Raw genomic sequence first — 21182 nt, forward strand, 5'->3', positions numbered from 1 at the left:
CACAGGCATCATTGGCTAATATCACATTATGTACATCAAGATGACACTGGTAATCTGTAATTAGCAAGTGACACCTGTCTCACACTTTCCTAGTGTCTGGTGGGTCAAAGGACGGCCTGTGGTTATGAAACAGCATTTTTCTCCCGGTGAAGCCAAAATTAGCCCAGCCCGATGGGCAGAGGGCTGATGACCTTCTACTATCCCGTCAGCGACTGAAATCACTACATTAACAGCTAACTGGCACGTCTAGAGAAAAACCTGCATCATTACTCAGCTAGGCAATTTGAGAACCCCATTTTGCCAGAAGTTTCATTGAGTATATCAGTGTTCAGCCTGTGGCCCTGAAACACATCTCCAAAATACACCCAGAATAGGTGACAAGGTGGTCTGAGTATAAGCACTAGCCCATCCAGAAAAAAGACCCTGAAGGGTATGGGAGGAAAGCCAGACTGAAAATCCTCAGCAGCACTAGAAAGGCAGCAAACTAGGGCCCACAGACTTACTTTTTTTTTTGGGGGGGGGGGGAAGAAGAAATAATGTGGAGTCAGACTGCAAGCACAGACTGGCCCACATTCAGTCCCCTGCACCACCGTAAGCCAGAGCTGAGCGGCGCTCGGGTAAAGCAAACAAGGGCTGGAGAGACATAATGGAAACGCAAGAGACGCTCAAGCCTGAGGCTCCCAGGTCCCAGGTTTCAGTGCCAGCAAAACCTTCGGCCAGAGGTGAGCAGGGCTCTGGTCTTTCTCTCTGGTATCAGTGCCTGGTTTAAAATAAAGTGCTTTTTAAAAAAATAGATCACAGGCGGAGGATTAGATAGCATAATGGTGATGCAAACAGACTCTCATGTCTGAGGATGCAACATCCCAGGTTCAAATGCAAACAGACTCTCATGTCTGAGGATGCAACATTCCAGGTTCAGTCCCCCGCACCACCGTAAGCCACAACTGAACAGTATTCTGGTAAAACAGAAAAAAAGAAAATATATAATAAAAAAAAAGATAATAAAATTGAAAAAGGAAAGAAAAAAAGGGGACACTGAAAGGACTGACCGTCGGGGTGGGGGTGGGGGTGGCGAATGGAAAAGCCTCATCCGCCAGCAGCAGAGGCGAGAGGTTTGTCAGTCTGCCCAGGTGCCAAGCCCGGTGAGAAGGGGACCTGGGGGCGCTTCCAAGTCGGGGGACTCGGCAGGTGACGGGGAGCGCAGCCCCCGCGCCCGGCCCGGAGCCTCCGGCAGAAACAAAGTGCAGCGCCGCCCGCGAGGACAAAGGGTCAGCCGTGCCCGGCGTGGGCCGCCCCGAGGCCGGGTGCCGCGCAGGGACGGTCGGGTGGGCTTCTTCCAAGCGGGGAGCGGGGGTAAAAGAGAGAGAAATAAAAAGAAAGAAATGGAGAGAGAAAGAAAGAGAGAGAAAGAGAGGAAGGAAGGAAGGAAGGAATGGAGGGAGGGAGGGAGGAAGGAAGGGTCAGAGTGGAAAAGGTAGAGGTGGGAGAATAAGAGGCCGGCTGCCCCGTACACCTCGGGAGATGCTGTAATTAACGGGCGTGGGGTGTCATTAGACACCGGTCCCGCGGGAGTCGGGCTGCGTGCGGGTGCAGGGCGCGGAGGCCGGACTGTGGGGGGACTGGCGGCGGCGGCGCCCCCCGCCCCGATCCCCGCCGGCAAAGCCGGGCCCCTCTCACCTGGGCGCCGCCGCCCGGCAGCTGCGGGCAGTGGGGGGAAGCGGGGGAGACGTCCAAGTCGCTCTCATCCTCAGCCTCACCCTCGGCCCGGGGGAGGCCCCACGGTCCCGGCGGCGGCCACGGCTGCTCCATGTCTCCCCGCCCGCCGCGCTGCAACCGCCACCGCCAACCGACCGGGCTGGACTGGAACCTGCAGCGCCGAGCCAGCCGCCCTAGCCGGCCGGGCCGTTACCCAGAATCCCCCTGCTGGCCGCGACGCCGACGCACGCCCGCGCCGCGCCGCCCGCAGACGCCGAAGGGAGACCGATTGGCTTCCGGTTCCACTTCCGGCGGGAGGCGGGGACTTGGGAGCGTGTTTTGCTGGGTAGCGTGCCACCCTCCTTCAAATCCTTGAAGCTTTTCTACGTTGTGACCTACCTGTCAGGGACCTCGGGGGCACGTAGCGTTAAGTACTTGTCATGTGTTCCCAATTTCCTGTTTCTTTATGTGCTTGAAAGCCGCAACTCAGGTGGCCAGACAGTGGCGCACCTGGTTAAGCGTATGTATTACAGTGTGCAAGGACCTAGGTTCAAGCCTCTGGTCCCCAGTTGCAGGGGGAAAGCTTCACGAGTGGTGAAGCAGCTGTCTCTGTGTTACTCCCTTTCTATCTCCCCCTTCCTTACGATCTCTCTCTGTCTCTAGTCAACAAATAAAATATTAAAAAATACTTTTAAAAAGTTTCGTTGACAGCTGATGTATAGGGAGGTCTTCCTGATTTCCTACATATCTCGTTTACCCTATTCCTAAAGATTCATGCCCGCATTATCCTCTCACCTTATTTACTTAGCTTTTGAGAAGAAAAGATAGATCCATGGAAGCCCTTTGCATAACCACTATGCTGTCACCGCAGCCCCTGTGCCTGTTTTTTTTTTTTTTTTTTATTGAGACAGAAATTGAGAGGGGAAGGAGAGGAGATAGAGAGACAGAGAGACACTTGCAACATTGCTTCACCACTTGTGAAGCTTTCCCCCTGTAGGTGGGGTCCACGGGCTTGAACACGGGTCTTTGTGCAGTTCAATGTGAGTGCAGGTGTACCACTGCCTATGTGCTTAAACTTTTGAAGTTAGTCATGAAAGCCATAGGGCAAAAAAGAAAATATTGTTAGGAGTCTGGCGGTAGCTCAGCGGGTGAAGCGCAGGTGGCGCAAAGCACAAGGACCGGCATAAGGATCCCGGTTCGACACCCCCCCCCCCCCGCCCCTGGCTCCCCACCAGCAAAGGAGTCGCTTCACAGGCGGTGAAGCAGGTCTGCAGGTGTCTGTCTTTCTCTCCCCTCTCTGTCTTCCCCTCCTCTCTCCATTTCTCTCTGTCCTATCTAATACAGTGACATCAACAAGAATAATAACTACAACAATAAAACAAGGGCAACAGAAGGGAATAAAGAAATAAAGAAAAGAAAATATTGTTAATTGGGTTCCCTTCTGTTCCTCTTAAAACTTCCCTCCTCTATCTCTTTGGTATTCCCCAGCCCCAGCCCTCATAGGTCATTGCTCAGCTATGGCTTACAGTAATACTAGGCATTGAACCTGGGACCTTTGATGCCTCAGGCATGAAAGTCTTTTCACATAATACATAACTATTATGCTATCTCTACAGTCCTCTCAACCACTTCTAACCTATAATTTTAAATTGTCATGAGTTTTGGGCAAATGGTGAGGGCTTTTTCAATTATCTTTGCTTGCATACATTGTGGCAATAAGTTGGAGATACAGAAATTTTTGGTTCAGCCATAAGAATAAGAATTTGGGAGTCAGGAAGTAGCGCAGTGGCTTAAGTACATGTGGCGCGAAGGACCAGCTGAAGGATCCTGGTTGGAAACCCCCCTCCCCACCTGTATGTGGAGGGTCACCTCAAAGGCGGTGAAGCAGGTCTGCAGGTGTCTGTCTTTCTCTCCCCCTCTCTGTCTTCCCCATCTCTTTCCATTTCTCTGTCCTATATAACAACATCAATAACAACAACAATAATAACTACAACAACAATAAAACATAAGGGCAACAAAAGGAAAAATAAATAAATATTAAAAAACTGACTCAAAGCCAGTGAGTTCAAAGTTTAGACTGAGCCTAGGACTAGCAACAAGAGAAGAAAAAAGAGAGAGAGAATTCTTCTTGCTTTTTTCAAGAACAACCTGCAGATGATGCTCTCTCTTCCTCTTTTGCCTTCCAGTCTTCTTGCCTCAAAAGGAAGTCCAGGAAGCTTCTCACCAAAACATAAAATGCTGGCTTGGGCCTCTTGTCTCTTATTTTGTACTTTCTGTCATCTAGAATAGGCATTCTGCTCCAAAAGGTTATGTGTGATATCATGTGCTATTCAGGAGACATTGTTATAGCATCCCAGAGGTTTAATGTGTGCCTCACAGACAAGTGTCTGGTTGCTTCTCACTGTCAATGTGACTTATGTAAATATCTATCATGCAAATTCCTCTCTCTCTCTTTTCAATTTTTAGAAATGTTTTTTTTTTTCCGTTAAATAGAAAATGTTTACTCACCACTGTCTGATTTTATTGGAAAACAGCTTAAGACCACTCAGTTGTTCCTACGCATTCAGTGGCCTGAGCAGTGGGAGCTGCAGACCAGTCTTCTGTGGCAGGTTGAGCACTCCAGTCTTCAGTAGGGAACTGCTGAATGGGCACAGAGGGCACCTGCACACCTTCAGACCAGTCTGCCACCTCAGGCTGGGCTGCGGTGAACTCTGGGGCTGGAGCTCCATTCGCCCTGGAACTCCTCCTTGGTCACAGCCTTTTCAGCAGCAGTCTGTTCTTCCTTTTCGATCTCCTCAGGATCTCTGTAGAAGTAGAGATCAGGGGAGTCGCGTGGTAGCGCAGCGGGTTAAGCGCAAGGACAGTCGAAGGATCCCGGGTTGAGCCCCCGGCTCCCCACCTGCAGGGGAGTCGCTTCACAGGCAGTGAAGCAAGTCTGCAGGTGTCTAATCTTTCTCTCCCTCTCTCTGTCTTCCCCTCCTCTCTCCATTTCTCTCTGCCCTATCCAACAATGACATCAACAACAATAAGAACTACAACAATAAAACAAGGGCAACAAAAGGAAATAAATAAATATAAAAAAGAGAGAGAGAGAGAAACATTTAAAAAGAAGAAGAAGAAGAAGTAGAGATCAGGCATGACCTCCCAGGGGTGTTCACGGGGAGATAGTGCCACACATGCGCAGAACTTTATGGGCCAGCATCCACCACATGAGGCCCACTGAGTGGGGGCTCCTTTGTTGTTGCAGGGAATGGCAATGTCCACATAGCGCAGAGCAGAGTCTGTGTTACACAGGGCGATGGTAGGCAGGTTAATGTAAGAAGCCTCTGTGAGAGGCTGGTGGTCGGCCCTGGGGTCAGTAACGACGAGAAGCCTTGCTTCCCGAAAGCAGCCTGGATCTGGTTAGTGAAGGTTCCAGGAGTGAAGTAGCCAGCAGTCAGAGTGGCTCCAATGGCAGCAGTAAACTTCAGCACAGCTCGCTGGCCAGTGTTCCTGGAGCTTACACTGACTTCTCTATGGCAACAATGGCGCGGGCGGCCAGCAGCAGCTTCTCCCAGGTTCTCTTCAAGTTGATGATATAGATGCCGTCACTTTTCCTCTTGCGGGTGTACTGCTCCATTTGGAATTCAAAGTTGGTACCACCGAGGCGGGTTCTCGCTGCCAGGAACTCGAGGACATCCTCCTTCATTTGCAGGACATCAAGGACTCCGGACATTGTGAATGTTTCCCTTTAAATTAGGACAGGAACCGAGAACAACGCGATATGGACCCCTTTCTGGGTAATGGGAAAGGCTTTTTTTTTTTTTTTTGCCTCTATGGTTATCACTGGGACTTGGTGCCTGCAGTATGATGCCACTGCTCCTGGAGGTCATTCCATTTTGTTGTTGTTCTTGTTGTATTGTTGTGATTGTTGTTGGATAGGACAGAGAGAAATTGAGAGAGGAAGGGAAGACAGAGAGGGGGAAGGAAAGATAGACACCTGCAGACATGCTTCACCACTTGCAAAGTGACCCCCCTGCAGGTGGGGAGCTGGGGGCTTGAACTGGGATCCTTAAGTGGGTCCTTGCACTCTGCACTATGTGCAACTACACCCTAGTCCCTGCAAATTTCTCTTTAGCTTATAAATGCATCTGTCCATCAAGTGAGTTGAACAAGTCAATACACTTAGCTTTGGCACAAACCTTTCTCCTCGTAGAAATGTGACACCAGGTCTGAAATGAAAATTTAGGTTACTTCCTTTGCTACTCACACTATGGTGCTGATTTTATTTAATAGCACCTATGTGTTAATAACCCCCAAGACGAAAGTCAAGCCTTGACCTAACTCCATTACTTGAAAGCTCTATGTGAATGGCTTGAGCAGATTATAAATGTTATATGTTAAAAAGAACTCTTGGGTGGGTATAGCATAATGGTTATGCAAAGAGACTTTCATGCCTGAGGCTCTCAAGTCCCCAGTTCAATCCCCCACAAGGCCATAAGCCAGAACTGAGCAGTGCTCTGGTTAAAATAAAATTTAAAAAATAATAAATAAAAAGAACTCTTGATTCTATCCATCACTGAAATTTATTCATGTCTTTCTGTCAGTAAATGAGACCACCAAGAACAAGTCAGCCTTCATTCATACACCATTTCACCTCTCACATCTGAACTAGCCTTGTAATTTTTACCTGCAGATAAACTTAAATATGTCTGTTTCCAACTTTACTATTATCTCTCTACATGATGGCCCTTTTCCAGGACAGCTGTAGTCATCATCAATAACTGTTCCACTTTATTAAAAATGTGTTTATTAATGAGAGAAGAGAAAACAACCAGAGAATCACTCTGGCACATGGGATATCAGGGATTGAACTTGGGACTTCATATCTAAGAATCTAAAGCTTTATTGACTATGTCACTGCCTAGCCCTCTCCCACTTTTGTTCTCTAGAGTCTCTTCAACCTTTTTTTTTATTATTTAAGAAAGTATTAATTAACAAAACCATAGGCTAGGAGGGGTACAATTCCACACAATTCCCACCACCCAATCTCCATATCCCACCCCCTCCCCTGATAGCTTTCCCATTCTCTATCCCTCTGGGAGCATGGACCCAGGGTCATTGTGGATTGCAGAAGGTAGAAGGTCTGGCTTCTGTAATTGCTTCCCTGCTGAACATGGGCGTTGACTGGTCGGTCCATACTCCCAGTCTGCCTCTCTCTTTCCCTAGTAGGGTGGGGCTCTGGGGAAGCTGAGCTCCAGGACACATTGGTGGAGTCTTCAGTCCAGGGAAGCCTGGCCGGCATCCTGATGACATCTGGAACCTGGTGACTGAAAAGAGAGTTGACATACAAAGCCAAACAAATTGTTGAGCAATCATGGACCCAAAGCTTAGAATAGTGGAGAGGAAGTGTTAGGGGGATACTCGCTGCAAACTCTAGTGTACTTCTGCTTTCAGGTATATATTTTGCAGTAGTTTACGGATATGTGTGAACATATGCTCTCTCTCACAGAAACTGGTGTATATCTAGGTTTTGGGACTTTGTTAGAAAGTGAACCACCTGAGATGGAATTAGAGTGTACTATGAAAGGAAAGGTCTCACCCAAGTAATGAAGCTGAAGGGTTGTCATTCCACACGTGAAGTCTCTGGACACAGTCTGAAGTGAAGCATGTTGAGGTGGCAATCGTTGTGTTGGTTAGGTTGTGATCGGCAGATGCAATATTATTTGATATGGATTGGGAGAGGCATACGGGAAAGTGGGCCCTATCCAATGGTTCCAGGACTGGGGGAAGTAGAGGCTCTGTAGTGGAGATATGAGGTTCCTGCTGTCTTAGGGTTCAAAAAGACAATCGATAGTTAATGTTATCATCACATTATTTGGTAATTGGGTTAACTTTGAAAAGTCCTTTTGTTAGGGTTTGCTGTACAGTACCCAGTATCTTGTATATAGCTGTGATATTGTTGCTTCTGATCTGCTTGGTCTAGGCTTTTGAGAGAGTCTGTATATCAATTACACAGCTTATATATTGAAAAGATTCAGTTTGTGTTCTCTTCAACCTTTTAAAAATATTTTATAAAAATATTTATATTTTTCTGTTTTGTTGCCCTTGTTTTCTATTGTAGTTATTATTATTGATGTCATCATTGTTAGATACCACAGAGAGAAATGGAGAGAGGAGGGGATGACAGAGGGAGAGAGAAAGAGAGACACCTGCAGACCTGCTTCACCACCTGTGAAGCGACTTCCCTGCAGGTGGGGAACTGGAGGCTCGAACTGGGAGTCTTACGCTGGTCCTCATGCTTTGCGCCACATTCGCTTAGCCCACTGCGCTACTACCAACTCCCGTGTTCAACTTTTGTGTTGATATGTATGTATACATGTATAATCACACTTATGATATATATATATATATATATATATATATATATATATATATATATATATATATAATCTATATGTATATATAGTCACGTCCCTGCTACATCAGTGGTATGGCTTCAATACAAAAAAACTAAACTTCAACTAGCATACACTTTTATTATTTTGTTTGTCATTACTGGTGCTTCACCTCCACAGGCCATCTTTTTCAAGTAGAAAAACAGAGATAGAGAGACATAACGACATCACAGCACTGAAGCTTCCTTCCAGGTAGTGGAGGTAGTATTCAAACCTGGGTTGAGCCCATGACAAAACAAGATCACTATCCAAGTTAGCTGGCTACCTTGCCAATCCTAGACTTTCATTTTCTAATTAACAAAAAGGATGAAGGTAGGGGTTTCCAGGAGTGGTTTGGTAGTTTGATGATGTCATCAAGGACTTTCATTCTTTCTGTCCTTTACACCTTCCTAAATCATCTGTCTTTGATCTTCAGGCTTTTCATGGTTGCAGGACAGTGACCACAACTCTGGACCACACATCTAAATACGGAGCAGGAAGAGAGAGGAGGTAAAGATGGCTTTATCTGCTTATGGCTCTCATGCCAGAAATAGATATATTTAAAAAAATTTTAAAGATTTTAAAATATATTTATTATTCCCTTTTGTTGCCCTTGTTATAGTTATTATTGTTGTTGTTATTGCTGTCATTGTTGTCGATGTCGTTGTTGTTAGATAGGACAGAGAGAAATGGAGAGAGGAGGGGAAGACAGAGAGGGGGAGAGAAAGATAGACACCTGCAGACCTGCTTCACCGCCTGTGAAGCAACGCCCCTGTAGGTGAAGAGCCGGGGGCCTTGAACTGGGATTCTTCAGCTGGTCCTTGTGCTTTGTGCCACGTGCGCTTAACCCACCGTGCTACCGCCTGACTCCCTATTTAAAATTTTTTTATTATATTTATTTACTTATTAGATAGAGGCAGCCAGAAATCTAGAGGGAAGGGCGATAGAGAGGAAGAGAGGCAGAGAGACACACCTGCAACACTGCTTCAACACTTGCAAAGCTTTCCCTTTCCGGTGGGAACAGGGGGCTCAAACCTGGGTCCTTGCACATAGTAACGTGTGCTCAACCAGGTGTGCCACCACCTGGCCCCCCAGAAATAGACATATTTTTTAACTGGCTACTGTGGGTTCTTCCCGCTCAAATGGAATGAGACTTTCCACATATAAGAAAGAGTGAGTTTATTAGAAAAATAGGAAAAGAGGAGACATACAACAAGACTATTCCTTGGGCTGGGGAGTCCGCGGCTGCTCTCTCAACCAGTCATCAGAGGGCTGTCGCATTAGCTTGTTGTTGGATGTTTCCTTGGGGGGGGGAGGCAGAGGGTCCCATACAGATGATCATTACTGCTACCCTTTACTGTCACCTTAAAAGAATTTTTTTTAAGAATTTATTTATTTATTCATGAGAAAGATAGGAGAGAGAAAGAACCAGACATCACTCTGGTGCATGTGCTGCCAGGGATTGAACTCAGGGCCTCATGCATTATCCACTGCGCCACCTCCCGGACCACACCTTAAAAGAATTTTATATTTGAAAGGGGCGGGGAAGAGGGAGTTATCCAATACATAGCTGTGGCACATGTAATGCCGGGTATAGAACTCATGATTGAGACCTTGTATTTGAGAGTCCAAAGCTTTATCCACTGCACCACCTCCAAGGCTATTTGAGTGTCATTTCTTAGTCTCCTCTACTCCCTGGCCAGGACTCTTTTTTTATGTTCATTGGCCTTTCATTTCCTCAATCATGGCAACTTCTTTCCTGACTCATAAGCCAAGATACCTGGATGGGAATCTTCTCTTCAATTCTTTAAAAATCTCATCAGTTGTCATACTTTTCTTTGTACTTACTTACTTGTTTTTTCTATATTGGCTATGACAAAGAGAAATTGAGAAGGAACGGGGAATAGGGAGGGAGAAAGAGACACCTACAGCACTGCTTCCCTGCTCATGAAGCGTCCTCCTCTGCAGGTTGGCAACTGGGGGCTTGAATCTGTGTCCTTGACGTGACAGCATGTGTCCTCAACCAAGCTTACTACCAACCAGCCCCTTGTATTAATTCATTTTGCAGCTTGAGAGGTAACACAGTGTATAATGTGTTGTACTCTCAAACATGAGTTCCCAAGTGCAATCTCTGGCTTCTCTTTCTCTCTTTCCTACCTTCTCTTTCATACACAAATAAATTAAAATATTTATTTATTTATGGTGGGGGAGGAGGAGAGAGAGAACTGGAGCAGCGTTGTGCCATATGTGGCAACAGGGATCAAACTTAGGACCTCATGCTTGTACTTTATCCACTGCATCACCTCCTGGCCCATGTGCTTTTCTTTTTAGATATTAGATCAAATGTCATAACCTGAGAAAAGCTGGCATTGATTTCTACTATCTCAGGTGTTCTTTCTATCTTTCTTCCTTTACTACTTCTTTTTTTTTTCCAGATCACTGCTTAGCTCTGGCTTATGGTGATACAGGGGATTAAACCTGAATTAGGTTCTTCTTCAATTTTTTTCTTAGAATTCTTTTTTGTTTTTAACAAATAATCCTAGACTAATTCAGGTAGGATGGGGGACACAGCATAATGGTTATGCAAACAGACTCTCTTGCCTGAGGCTCCAGCATTCCAGGTTCAATTCCCCGCACCACCAGGTGGTCATTGCTAGGGCTTGGTATCATACCAGCACTACTGATCTACCACTCTCATTGGCCATATTTTCCTTTTTTTTTTTTCTCCTCTATTTTGTTCTATTGAATAGGGGAAGAGGGAAAATGAGAAGGGAAGTGGGAAAATGAGAAGGGAAGTAGAGACAGAAAGAGGAGAGAAAGACAGACACCTGCAGACCTACTTTACCACTCATGAAGGAGGGTGGCTTCAGGTACGAAGCAGGGGCTCAAATCCGGGTCCTTGAGCAAGGTGCACTTAACCAGGTGCAGCACAGTCCCATAAAAGTTTTTTACAAAAAAAAAAAAGTTTTTTACATACAAGTAGGCAGTGTCTTCCCTCAAAACCTTAGTTACCTTATTATTATTTTTTTTTTTACTAGAGCACTGCTCAGGTCTAGCTTAATAAAACAGAACTGTTGCAAACATCACCTTTAAGTAACTCTTGGCCTAAATAACAAACATTATCATTGAAACAATAAATACTAAGCCATAGATCACTTATTTTTTTCTTTTCTTTTCTTTTCTTTTTTCTTGTTGTTGTTGTCATCTTTTGGGTTTTACCACTCCAGACTGATTTGTTCAGATAAGAGTTGGGGGGAGTGGTAGAAACCACAGCACCAGGTGGGGAGCTAACAGAATAGTTACACTGAGTTTAGGAGCTCTCAGGTTTAATTCCCAACACCATGAGCCAGAGCAGAACAGTGCTCTGATCAGACAAAAATAAATAAATAAATAAATAAATAAATAAATAAATAAATAAATATTTCATGGAAACTGCGTTAGGTCATAATTAACCTGCTACTCTTATGGACATAGAACTGGCCAGATGAAACTCAACGGAGCAAATTAGCTTTTCCAGAATAGGATTTCCTTTAAAATGAAAGGATGTGGATGTTGCTGTCTAGCATGCCTAAGGCAGTCATTACAGAGAGGTTTGTGTGGTATGGTTAAATAAGTATGGAGCCTACCAATGCCAGCGAATCAAAGAAGAAACCAAAGAGTAATATGCATGTGTCTGACTCATGAACTTCAATAAAGTTCATGAAATAGATCCCATATGTGACTGCAGATCTCAAAAGACTTCAAGATTGTTAAAAACTGCTCTACTGGAATGTTCCATTCCTGGAAGGGGGTTGGAGAGCATACTCTGCCTGTCATCCAAGGATGATGGGTCCTGAAACTGGCACAGCCTGGAATGTTCCTAGCTGTGACCATGGAATGTGACCTCAGATCTACAGGGATATAGAGGTTACATAGGCTCCTGTGCTGAACATGGGCCCCAAATCAGATTGATGGGGTTTACAGCTAACAATATTTACATACTTTTCCCATATTTGGGAGCTACCCTCTTCCCTGATCCAGCTTTCTGGTCCTTTTTCCAACTATGACATCATCGCCCCAGACAATAGCTTAAGTCACTTGCATATTAGTTGTCAGGCGCAGGCAAAAACTAGTTGGGTAATGGGCCCCTTGGAATATACCTGAAATAGACCTACTAGTTTTTTCCAAAATGGAGACTGTAAATCTCCATCTGCAATATTCTTGCCTTTAAGTTCATGATCAGTCAACAATTTGCTCTGCTTTCTTTTTCTTTTTTTAAAATATTTTTAATTTATTTTAATGAAAGAGAGATACACACACACACAGAGAGAAGAGAAACATCAGAGCACTGCTCAGCTCTGGCTTATGGTGGTGCTGGGCATTGAACCTCAGACCACAGGCATGAAAGTCTTTTGTGTAACCATCATGCTGTCTCCCCAGCCCTTGCTCTGCTTTCTATCTTGACTCTTTTTCAGCCACCAGGTTCCAGACGCTACCATAATGACAACCAGACTTCCTTGGGCAGAGAACCCCACCATGTGTCCTGGAGCCCCGCCTCCCCAGATCCCTGCCCCACTAGGGAAGGAGAGAAACAGGCTAGGAGTATGGATCAACCTGCCAACACCCATGTTCAGCGGGGAAGCAGTTGCAGAAGCCAGACCTTCCACCTTCTGCACCCCATGGTGACCCTTGGTCCATGCTCCCAGACAGCTAAAGAACAGGAAAGTTATCAGGGGAGGAAATGGGATATGGAGTTCTGGTGGCAGGAATTGTGTGGAGTTGTACCCCTTTTATCCTATGGTTTTGTTGGTGTTTCCATTTTTAAATAAATAGAAACTTGAAAGAATAATGAAAAAAAAGAAACTATATATATATTTTTAAAGATTTTTTTATTTATTTATGAGAAAGAAGGAGAGAGAGAGAACCAGACATCACTCTGGCACATGTGTGCCGGGGATCGAACTTGGGACCTCATGCTTGAGAGTCCAAAGCTTTACCACTGCGACACCTCCTGGACCACAAGAAACTGTATTAAAGTATTAGCTGTCCTATAGCCATTATTTCCTCTGGTAAAGTATTTTGAAAACAAAACAAACAAAAAAAACTGTTCTACTCAGGTTAGTTCCTTCATTTAAACCATTTCTGATACTTCTGGGTGCGCCACCCAGACACGATCGCCAGGGAGCCTGACAGGGTCATCTCCTCTGGACCTGCATTCAGACTTCAAGGAAGCTGGGCAGGAGGATGAGAATGGGTCGACGCATTCTCCCCCCATTATTGCTACAAATAATTATACTGTCACAATTGATTAGTAGTGCACAATTAATAGTGCTTTGGCAGTGCCTGGTGGGAATGGAGAGTCAGAAACACCCCCTCTCCCTTACACAGGGGCATATTTGAAAGTTACATTATGAAAGTGGGGAAGGTGGGTCAACATAGATGGACAAAAGAAGTCATGTTATGACTTGCCCCTCAAAGAAAGAATACAGAGATTGAGGTCTCCCTGGTACAAGTTGACGTATTGAAACAAAGAAAGATTAATAGTTAAACTGTACCAGATCTAGATGAGCAGTGGTCCACGACTAGGCAAAGATCCGTTTGCCCCCCACAGAAGATTAATGATAGAAATAGCCCTCCGCAAAAGTCAAAAACAATTCTGGGTATGACCTCCCCTGAGAACAGGGCGATACTAAGCATTGTACCATTCTTTACAGTTATAGGGGAGTAACATGTAGCCTGCCAAAGCCACAAGACTAAGCTGGTTGTTTAGGCAACCTAAATGTAACCTGAAAAAAGTATAAAAGCTAAAGCAGTTTCACTATTAAAACGAGTCCAGATTCACCCTCCAATAGAGTGTGGTGTCTATCTGTTCTCCCTCACGCCAACTCCTGACCCACCAGGGAGGTTGCCTTCAAGACCCCTGACCCTCCTGCTGCTCATCCACTGTGGTGGTCTGTGGCATCTGGGCCTGGGAAATAGCTCAGCCTGTGAGAATATAGGGATCAAATTTAGGACCTCATGATATATATATATATATATATATTCTTTATTTATATATTGGATAAAGAAAGCCAGACATTGAGAGGGAAAGGGGTGATAGGGGGAGAGACAGGCAGGAGTAGATAGTATAATGGTTATGCAAACAGATTATCATGCCTGAGGCTTTGAAGTCCCAGGTTCAATCCCATGTACCACCATAAGCCAGAGCTAAGTTGTGCTCTGGTAAAAAAAGAGAGAGAGAGAGAGAGGGAGAGAGACAAAGAGACACCTGCAACACTGCTTTCCCCCTGAAGGTGGAAACTGGGAGCTCGAACCCAGGTCCTTACATATTCTAACGTGCACTCAACCAGGTGTGTCCTCACCCAGCCTCTTGATATATACATATATATATATATTTTTTTTAATTGTCATCCTGGTTATCACTGGGGCTTAGTGCTTGCATAAGAATCCAATGCTCCTGGTGTTTTTTTATTTTTGTTTTTTGAGAGACAGCAAGAAGTTGAGAGGGAAGGCAGAGAGGAGAGAGAGAGAGAGAGAGGACACTGCAGCACTACTCATGAACAACATTCCCCTGCAGGTAGGGACTAGGGACTTGAATCTGAGTCCTTGAGCATTGTGGGCTCTCTACCGGGTTGTCACTGCCTGGCCCTAAAGATGTATTGTTGTGATCTGGGAGGTGGCGCAGTGGATAAAGCATTGGACTCTCAAGCATAGGTCCTGAGTTTGATCCCTGGCAGACATGCACCAGAGTGATGTCTGGTTCCTTTTTTCTCTCTTCCTAGTTCTTTTTCTTTCTCTTCCTATCCCTCTTGTTGATAAAAAAATTACTGTTTATTAACAGTAACTATAGCAAAAGGGAGAAGCGGAGCACTGCTCTAGTATGTGCTATGCTCAGGGTGGAATTTGGGACCTCAGGCTTGCAAGTAAAGCTGTCAACCCACTATGCCGTCTTCTAGACCAGATCTCCAAAGCTCTTTTCTTTTTTCCCCTTCCACACTAGATGGCAGCAGTGTCAAAGAAAAGCATCCAAGACATCTTGGTGAGGTTTTCCACAATATTGGGATGAATCAGAGCAAAAATCTGTTTGTTTAGTTGAGTTATAGAGAGGTGTGATAAGACACTCTAACATGTCATATGCTTATTGCAAAAAATGTATTTGAGGCAGAATCTCTCTCTATCCACATGTATGTAAATCCTAAAATACGTGGGACCATTTTGGTTAGCAGGGTAAAGTTTTTAATTTGAAACTGCCCGTAATTGCCTTCTGGGTTTGTTTGGAGTCATTTCCTGACACTCACGCTCTACTAGATCTTAGAGGACATTTAAGTGAAAATTGGAAACATTGAGGAAGTCAATTCTTCAGTGTTTTTCAATTATTATAGCAAGGACTTTATTTTTTAAGCTAGAAACAAATGGAGAGAGAGAGAGAGAGAAGGAGTCACCCACATAGGGATAGGTATCATAATGGTTATGCAAACAGACTCTCATGCCTCAGGCTCCAAAGTCCCAGGTTCAATCCCCTGCACCACCATAAGCCAGACCTGAGCAGTGCTCTGATAGAAATAAATAAATAAGTAAATAAATAAATACCAAGTAAGAGAAAGAAGGAGTCACTCACAGTGGTGGAGGCTGAGCTCAAACCTGGGACACACACATTGCAAAGCCAATATCCAGCCCCGTGGTTATTATTTTTATCATTATTCATAGAATCTTGATAACTCTTCAGCTTCTCTCTCTCTCTCTCTCTCTCTCTGTGTGTGTGTGTGTGTGTGTATGTGTATGTGTATACAGTATGTGAGAGCTTTGTACCTATACAATACTTCTTCTGAGTGGCTTCCTCTGGCCATGATTTTCATTATTTCAGAGAGGGAGAGACATCCTTTTGAATATAATTAAAATATGCCTACTTGCTATCTACAACATGGGTCCCCCCCCACCCCATCTCTTCATCTGAACTATTCCAGCCTTTAGGCTCATGATTAGTCAACAATTTGTTTAGCTTTATATGTTAACTTTTCTTTTCAGCAACTTTCCAGATGCTAGCATGATGCCTACCCGAATTCCCTGGACAGACAACCCCACCAATGTGTCTTGGAGCTCCGCTTCCCCAGAACCCCACAAGGGAAAGAGAGAAGCAGACTGGGAGTATGGATCAACCTGTTAATGCCCATGTTCAGCGGGGAAGCAATTACAGAAGCCAGACCTTCTACCTTCTGCATCCCACAATGACCTTGGGTCCATACTCCCAGAGGGTTAAAGAATAGGAAAGCTATCAGGGGATGGGATGGGATATGGAGTTCTGGTGGTGGGAATTGTGTGGAGTTGTACCGCTCTCTTTTTGTTTTGCCTCCAGGGTTATTGCCGGGGCTCAGTGCCTGCACCACGAATCCGCTGCTTCTGGAGACCATTTTTTCCCCTTTTGTTGCCCTTGTTTTATCATTGTTGTGGTAATTATTGTTGTTGTTGTTGTTGCTGTCCTTGGCTAGGACAGAGAGAAATCAAGAGAGGTGGGGAAGACAGAGTGGGGGGAGAGGAAGATAGACACCTACAGACCTGCTTCACCGCCTGTGAAGTGACTCCCCTGCAGGTGGGGAGCCGGGGGCTCAAACAGGGATCCTTATGCTGGTCCTTGTGCTTTGTTTTGCACCACATGCACTTAACCCGCTGTGCTACCGCCTGACTCCTGAGTTGTACCCCTCTTAATCCTATGGTTTTGTTGGGGTTTCCTTCTTATAAATAAAATAAAACAATAATAATGATGATGATGATAACCACATGGAGGATAGGTAAAGCAAATGTGTTAAAATGTTGTCAACTGGTGGAATCTAGGTGGAATGTATATGGGGGTCATTGTATAACTTTTCCATAGCTCTGAAACTTTTCTTTTTAGGAGAGACTAGAGGAAGAGCACAGAAGAGTTGAAGAGTGCTGTGACATAGAGGCTACTGGCTTTAACTGTTTCAGAATTCTGTTTTTAAGATATTTTTATTGGTAGTCAGGCAGTATAGCGCAGCAGGTTAAGCACAGGTGGCACAAAGCACAAGGACCTGCATAAGGATCCCGGTTCGAGCCCCCGCTCCCCACCTGCAGGGGAGTCACTTCACAGGCGGTGAAGCAGGTCTGCAGGTGTCTGTCTTTCTCTCCCCTTCTCTGTCTTCCCCTCCTCTCTCCATTTCTCTCTGTCCTATCCAACAACGACGATATCGATAACTACAACAATAAAACAGCAAGGGCAACAAAAGGGAATAAATAAGTAAATACATATATTTTTTAAAGATTTTATTTATTTATTAATGAGAAAAATAGTTAGGAGAGAGAAAGAGCCAGACATCACTGGGGTACATGTGCTTCCAGGGATTGAACTCAGGACCTCATGCTTGAGAGTCTGATGCTTTATCCACTGCACCACCTCCTGGACCACTATAAATACATATTTTTTAAAAAAGATATTTTTATTTACTCATCATTGGATAGAGACAGAGAAACTGAGAGGGGATGGGAAGATAAGGAGAGACAGAAAGACAGCTGCAGCACTGCTTCACCACTCATGAAGCTTCCTCCTTGCATGTGGGGAGCGGGCTCGAACCCGGGTTCTTGCATATTGTAATGTGTTGTGCTTAACCAGGTGCACCACTGCCTGGCCCATGCTCTGAAACTTTTTTTTTTTTTTTTAAGATTTTACTTATTCATGAGAAAGACAGGAGGAGAGAGAGGAAGGAGAAGACACCACTCTAGTATATGTGCTGTGAGGGATTGAACTTGGGATCTCCTGCTTGAGAGTCCAATGCTTTATCCACTGTGCCACCTCCCGAACTACCTGAAACTTTTCAAAAAAGGGAAAAAAAAGTTATCACACAACACTTGATGAACTCACATGCATAGTATATATGAAGGAGACTATAAAGTCTTGAATGAGATCTATATCTTTGTAGTAAATCAAGTCGTGTATTTATTCATGGCCCCAGCCTGGTACTCATTCACTCCACCATTCAATAGCTTGTTTACTGGAGAGCTACTAAATGTATAATAAGAGGTCACAGCAGTGAACACTGGAAAGTCCCTGATCTCCTGAAGCTTACATCCAATTCGGGAGATAGAGGCAAATATGTGATGACAGTTTTGGGAAGGAGGGAGTAGTAGGAAGTTAGAAGGTGATAGGGTATGACTTCTTTGTATGCTGGGCTGAGATTGGCTGGTGAGACAGGCAAGGATTAATGGGAATGCCTGTAACTGTCACTCTCCAGCAGCTGTTAAAAATATATATAATAAGGGGGTTGGGTGGTGGCGCAGCAGGTTAAGCGTATGTGGCACAAAGCGCAAGGACCAGAGTAAGGATCCTGGTTTGAGCCCCCGGCTCCCCACCTGCAGGGGAGTCACTTCACAAGGGGTGAAGCAGGTCTGCAGGTGTCTTTCTCTCCCCCTCTGACTTCCCCTCCTCTCTCCATATCTCTGTCCTGTCCAACAACATTAACAACAAGAATAATAACCACAACAACAATAAAACAACAAGGGCAACAAAAGGGGAAAAAAGCCTCCAGGAGCAGTAGATTTGTAGTGCAGGCACCAATCCCCATCTCCAGCAATAACCCTGGAGGCAAAAAAAAGATAAACTTTTCTATTCTGCCCCAAGCATCCAAGCATAGAGAACCAGACACATGCAATTGCCGGGATAGCCTGAGGGTGCTTCTTCCCGAGCTAGTGCTCTCTGGGTTGGAGAGAACTCAACTGGAGCTGATCTAGGCTGCTGCGTGGGAGAGGGATCAGGAACTCGTGCCACACTAACTTCGCAGGAGATACACTCTGGAACTCTTGGAGCCGGAAAGCAATTTCCAAGTGTGTTTAATCAGAAGAGCAGCTGTTTTTATACTCTCCAAGTAGGGTGGAAACAGGATGTGACATAGAGAGGGTGGAGCGAAAAGTGACTGGTGGAAGATCAAGGTGTGACAAGGAGAGGGGGCAGAGCAGGTGAGAATTCTACCACTAAACCATCAATGCCCTGGAGGGAGTGTGGTGCTTTATGTAAATGTAAAAGTGATTTATGTAAATAGACCACAGTTTTGAATGGGATCAAATTAATCTCATACAGACATACTGGTGTTTAAGCCGAGGGGAGCTGGCATACTATCCAACATTCAATGTCAGGGATAGAGCGGAACCTCGCCTGTGAATTCAATATCCTACCCATTGTTCTACCTCTTCCCAAACCTACTGTGTGATTTGCAAACTCCAATACTGGAATGTTAAGCCCAGCCAGAGTTGTGGGAAACTGAAGGACAGTTTAGTTTTTTCTTATTTTGATTTCCATTGGTCTCTGTTGGTCTGAGTCCAGTACAGGTTGGGGTGGGGGTGAGCAGAGGAAGAAGGGGCAAGCAGGCCATTGGTATGGCTCCCACAGGGTGTGGAGATGCTGCTGCTACAGGGACCCAGCTGCAATCTTAGAGCCGTAACCTGCCCCTGGGAGTCAGACGGTAGCGCAGTGGGTTAAGCGCAGGTGGTGCAAAGCTCAAGAACCAGCATAAGGATCCCGGTTTGAGCCCCGGGCTCCCCACCTGCAGGGGAGTCGCTTCACAAGTGATGAAGCAGGTCTGCAGATGTCTATCTTTCTCTCCCCGTCTTCCCCTATTCTCTCCATTTCTCTTTGTCCTATCTAACAACAATAACTACAACAATAAAACAAGGGCAACAAAAGGGAATATTAAAAAAAAAACTTGCCCCTTTCTTACAACCACCCTGCCACCCCCTCCCTTGCCCCTACCTGTGCCCAGCCCTTAAATCAAGGGTAACAGGACAGGACAGGCCACATCTCCCATGCGTTCTCATCATCAGAAGCCTGCCCAAGGTGACTAAACCAGAACTGCTACGATCTCCTGAACATGTTTTTTCAATGGTTAGGCTTGGGTCTTTGGGATGAGGCCTGAGGAAGCCCTTGTAACCAGGACTTGAGTAGTTCTAATTTGGGTTTTGACTTAGGGTCAACATTCCTTACCTCATAGCTCTGGAGTAGTGATGGATAGGACCTAGTCAACCCTGTGTTCTGGGGGAGCTGTCAGTTCCTGCTTATAAATGTGCATTTTCATTCTCTGGTCTACAATTTATTTTATTTTATTTTATTATTTATTACCAACAAAGTTACCACTGGGGCTTGGTACCAGCACTATAAACCCACCCCTCCCTGCAGCCATTTTTTTCTTTTTATTACTTTATTTGATAGGACAGACAGAAATTGTGAGGGAAGTGGCAGAGGAGACAGACACCTGCAGAACTGCCTCACCACTCAAGAAGTATCTGCAGGCAGGGAACTGGGGCTTGAACCCAGGTCCTTGAGTATGGTAATGTGTGCACTCATCTGGGTGTGCTACCACTGGCCGACTTCTACACACTGCTCCTTTTTTAAAAAATTAAACCAGAGTACTACTCAGCTTTGGCTGATGGTGAAGGGGATTGAACCTGGGACTTTGGAGCCTCAGGAATGAGAGTCTCTTCGCATAACCATTATGCCACCTACCCCTTGCCCCTTCTATACATTTCTTTAGTGAGACTGGCTCCAAACCCACATTAGGTTTCTTGTACCTTTCAAAGCAGGTGACATGACAAAGGCTGACAGAACATGATAGAAACTGAGTATATACTGAGACTCCAGACCTCCAATCTCCGCATGCCCCGTGAGGGCCACCCTTTGCCAGACCCCACCACCTGGACACTTTCCAGCCAACAAATTCCTCTTGGGAGGACCAGGCAAAAGGCACAAAGAGGGTCTTTGAAAAGGAGGCCTTGCCATACACCCCAGAAAGCCCCACAAACAAGTGAGCATCAGGTCCTTGTGAGCAAGGGTCCCTAAGCCTTTCCTGAACGTTCACCCAGGGTCAGTGCCTGTTTGGGGCATAGGGAGGCTGGGTGGTGGCATATCTGGTTGAGTGCACGTTATAATGTGCAAGGATCCAGGTTGAAAACCCCAGTCCTCACCTTCAGGGGGAAAGCTTTGCAAATGGTGAAGCAGGGCTACAGGAGTCTGTCTCTTCCCCCTTCCCTTCTGATTTCTGTCTCTATCCAATATATAAAAATAATGAAAAAAAAGTTAAAAAAAAAAAAAAA

At 45.2% G+C, this 21182-nt stretch overlaps 1 protein-coding gene and 1 pseudogene across 1 annotated transcript in view; both read right to left on the reverse strand.

Moving 5' to 3' along the window:
- CDC37L1 (cell division cycle 37 like 1, HSP90 cochaperone) overlaps positions 1-1979 on the reverse strand; it is a 39703-nt gene extending 37724 nt beyond the window's left edge. Inside the window, exon 1 of the mRNA XM_007521416.2 lies at positions 1678-1979. Coding sequence (XP_007521478.1) covers positions 1678-1809 — 132 coding nt within the window. The 5' untranslated portion in view covers positions 1810-1979. The remainder of the gene's footprint in view (positions 1-1677) is intronic.
- Positions 1980-4211: 2232 nt separating this feature from the next.
- LOC103112054 (small ribosomal subunit protein uS2-like) lies at positions 4212-5466 on the reverse strand (annotated as a pseudogene).
- Between the last annotated feature and the right edge of the window lie 15716 nt (positions 5467-21182).

The sequence above is a fragment of the Erinaceus europaeus genome, chromosome 10, assembly GCF_950295315.1.
Source record: "Erinaceus europaeus chromosome 10, mEriEur2.1, whole genome shotgun sequence".
Classification (NCBI taxonomy): Eukaryota; Metazoa; Chordata; class Mammalia; order Eulipotyphla; family Erinaceidae; genus Erinaceus; species Erinaceus europaeus.